The sequence below is a fragment of the Thunnus albacares genome, chromosome 5 (genome assembly GCF_914725855.1).
Source record: "Thunnus albacares chromosome 5, fThuAlb1.1, whole genome shotgun sequence".
In the NCBI taxonomy this organism is placed as follows: domain Eukaryota; kingdom Metazoa; phylum Chordata; class Actinopteri; order Scombriformes; family Scombridae; genus Thunnus; species Thunnus albacares.
The window spans coordinates 25,775,109-25,778,453 of record NC_058110.1 but is presented as its reverse complement, the minus strand read 5'-3'; the positions used below and the strand labels follow the sequence as shown (position 1 = coordinate 25,778,453).

Here is a 3,345-nt window from a genome sequence, read left to right as displayed (position 1 = left end):
TATTCTGTATATTGCATCCATCTCTAGGATGCCATTCTGAGCAGTTTTTCCTCTTAATATATTTCTTGTTTATCACTTATTTCTTTTTTTCCCCTCTCAATAATAACCATGTGACTGTTAATTATACAGCTCTGGCCCTGCTGCTGCATGCGCAGCTTGGTAAGCAATTTATGAATATTGGATACAGTGCGTGTATGTTAATTTTTCTTTTTATGCAAAAATAAAATTGCATTGCATGTGTTTTATCCATAAATAATAGACTTCTTTCCTATCAAAGGCTCATCCTTCATACTGTCATGCTACTTCACTAACTGGGCGCAGTACAGACCACCTCCAACTATTTACATGCCCAATGACATCGACCCATGCCTGTGTACCCATCTCCTGTATGCCTTCGCCACCATAAAGAACAATCAACTGGCCACCTATGAGTGGAATGATGTGGAGCTTTACAGTCAGTTCAACGCCCTGAAAAACCAGTAAGTCACTAAATATCATGTCTGTTTCCCTTGTGTAAAAGGAAAAAATCCCTATAAAGAACAATGACATTTCACTAATATTCAACAGTTAGAAAAGTAGGAGTGCTTTTAACTGTCACTGTAGCATAAAATGTCTGATTTCTTGGCAGGAATGGCAACCTGAAGACTCTTCTGTCTGTCGGAGGATGGAACTTTGGCTCTACAGGGTGAGATAATCCACAGGTAATTGCAGACTTGGCACTCTAAACAGTGGGGATTCTTCTGATTTTCTGTTCCCACATTAGTTTCTCGCAAATGGTATCGAGCCCTGCCAACCGTCAGACCTTCATCACCTCAGTCATTTCATTCCTGAGAAAGTATGAGTTTGATGGGCTTGACATTGACTGGGAGTATCCAGCCAACAGAGGAGGCTCTGCTGATGATAAGGAGAACTACTCGGTTTTCCTGGAGGTTTGTTTGCCATGTTTGGTTTTCTCTTCAGTTTCTGGTTTTACTTTTTCTCAGTATGGTTTAAATAATTTCTTACCTGATAGCAAATATAACTGTTATTTTTTTGGAGGGCCACAATAAATCCCTATGGTGTTTCTGCTGGGCCTCACTGAATAAAAGACACATAAAAGCAAAACAACTCAAACATGACCATGTCACAAATCATGGATTTATGAATCCTGAAGTTCAGTTGATACTAAATATTTTATATCTGTTGACATTCAACAGGAGATGAGAGCTGCCTTTGAGAATGAGGCCAAGCAGAGCAACAAGGCTCGTCTTCTGATGTCTGCTGCTGTGTCGGCTGGAAAGGACACCATTGATTCCGCTTATCAGATTCCCAAGCTTGGCCAGTAAGCATTTGAAGCAATATTTGTGGCATCTTATGTCTTATTCATAGCAACATAATGGGTGAATGGAACAACTCTGAATCTCTCCCTTGTACTCTAAAATCATTAAGCTTGTTAAGATTGTTGTGATAACCTCTTCCCTTCTTGTTTTCAACACCCAGGTCTCTGGATATGATCAATGTCATGACATATGACTTCCATGGCTCCTGGGACCCCATGACTGGTGAGTGCAGTCCCCTGTTCAGAGGCCCTAAGGACCAGGGTGACTTCATCTATTTCAATGTGGTAAGTACCCGAACATCCTTATAGACAGTGTATTAAAATTGGCCTTGTGTAAATAAATATAGACCTGCAGCTTATCTTTACATTCAAGCTATCTAGTTCCAGATCTGTGTTTATTTCCAAATCCTCTGTTCCAGGACTATGCTATGAACTACTGGAGGAGCCAGGGAGCCCCAGCTGAAAAGCTGATTGTTGGTTTTCCTACATATGGCAACACATTCACTCTTAGGAACCCTGCTGACCACGGTCTTGGAGCACCTATTGCTGGTGCTGGAACTCCAGGAAAGTACACCCAAGAGGCCGGAGAACTAGCCTACTTTGAGGTAATCTTTCTTATTACTGTAATGGAGTAATAAGAATAGGCTTGAATGTTTATGGTGGTTATACTGTTTGTTAGTCAGTATCCATCTGTGTGCTTGATAATAGTCAGTTTATCATAGTATTACAGACACCAGATGCAAAAATGGGTGAGTTTCTAGGCTTTCATTAATGCACTTCTTTGTGAAATTACAGATCTGTGGCTTTTTGAAATCTGGAGCAACTGAGGTTTGGGACCAGGCCCAGGATGTGCCATATGCCTACAAGGGAAACCAGTGGGTGGGCTATGACAACATCAAGAGCTTCCAGTTCAAGGTAACACACATGCAAAGAATACCTCTTTAAACATTTTACAGGACAGTCTGTTTGGCTGTGGTGAATTACTTCCAAGCTAAAAATGTTTCCCAATCTCCATTACCTGCCAAGACATATACTGTCTCCGATGTTCAAAATTTGTAAAAGTAATGTGACAGGAGCAAATGTGCAAGAGCTTTCTGCATTTGATGCCTCTTTTTTCTGTGTGTGGGTCCATGCTGTTGGTAGGTATCAGGAATCAATGTATCAAGGTCTTCTGATAAAGTTTTTGACCTCTATTAAAATGCTGTCAACAATGCCCCCTTCTGGCTGTTTTGTAGGTTGAGTGGCTGACCAAGAGTAACTTCGGAGGTGCCATGGTGTGGACCCTTGACATGGATGACTACTTGGGCACTTTCTGTAACCAAGGAAAATATCCACTGATTAATGTTCTCAAAAAGGGTCTTAATCTGGAACAAGCATGTAAGACTTTTAATATCCTTATCACTGATGATAAATGTGAAATTCACATGGTGTTTTCAGAAAAATGTATTCAACAATTAATTTGTGGTGTTTTCCAGCTTGTGCCCCTCCTGCCACTCAACTTCCACCAATCGCAGGAGTGAGCACAACTACTGGGGGCAGCTCTGGAGGAAGCTCCAGCGGAGGCTCCAGTGGTGGCAGCTCCTCCGGTGGGGGCTCTGGCACCAGCGGCATGGACAGTGGATTCTGCGCTGGAAAGACCAACGGCATGTACGCCGACCCAACAAACAAGAACCAGTTCTACAACTGCAGCAACGGAAAGACCTACTTCGAGAACTGTGCCAATGGTCTGGTCTTTGACAGCTCCTGTTCTTGTTGCAACTGGGCCTAAAGCTGAAGTTACAAATTGACTGGTTAACTGCTGAAAGGCTGGATGACTCTGTTTTACATTTGTTCTTAGTTCTCAGAGGTTAACTACTCTGAGTACGAAGTCCTTCATTGCACATCTGATGTTCAACAATGTAAAACCTGAGAAGTCCATTTTGAAAGCAAAGAAAATAAACATGACTCGCTGCAGGCGTGTTGTATGTATCCACATTCTCGTCTTTGGTATTGACTATATCATGTGTCAATCACAACCACACCATGTC

The 3,345-nt window shown here is 41.9% G+C and overlaps 1 protein-coding gene across 1 annotated transcript; it reads left to right on the top strand.

The window, feature by feature from the left end:
- LOC122982514 (acidic mammalian chitinase-like) lies at window positions 1–3,292 on the top strand. Its single transcript, XM_044351859.1, has 10 exons — window positions 1–159; window positions 278–479; window positions 629–685; window positions 764–929; window positions 1,197–1,321; window positions 1,480–1,603; window positions 1,738–1,923; window positions 2,114–2,233; window positions 2,554–2,695; window positions 2,794–3,292. Exons 2-10 carry the CDS (start codon window positions 346–348, stop codon window positions 3,084–3,086), a joined length of 1,347 nt encoding a protein of 448 aa, XP_044207794.1. The 5' UTR covers window positions 1–159; window positions 278–345; the 3' UTR covers window positions 3,087–3,292.
- The last annotated feature ends 53 nt before the right edge of the window (window positions 3,293–3,345 follow it).

What these genes read in the sequence shown, in the direction of transcription:
- LOC122982514 (XM_044351859.1), top strand. Translation starts at nt 346, where the DNA reads ATGCCCAATGACATCGACCCATGCCTGTGTACCCATCTCCTGTATGCC. An exon ending in GAGAACTAGCCTACTTTGAG is followed by an intron (nt 1,924 to 2,113) that starts GTAATCTTTCTT and finishes GTGAAATTACAG; the next exon opens with ATCTGTGGCTTTTTGAAATC. An exon ending in TCTTAATCTGGAACAAGCAT is followed by an intron (nt 2,696 to 2,793) that starts GTAAGACTTTTA and finishes GGTGTTTTCCAG; the next exon opens with CTTGTGCCCCTCCTGCCACT.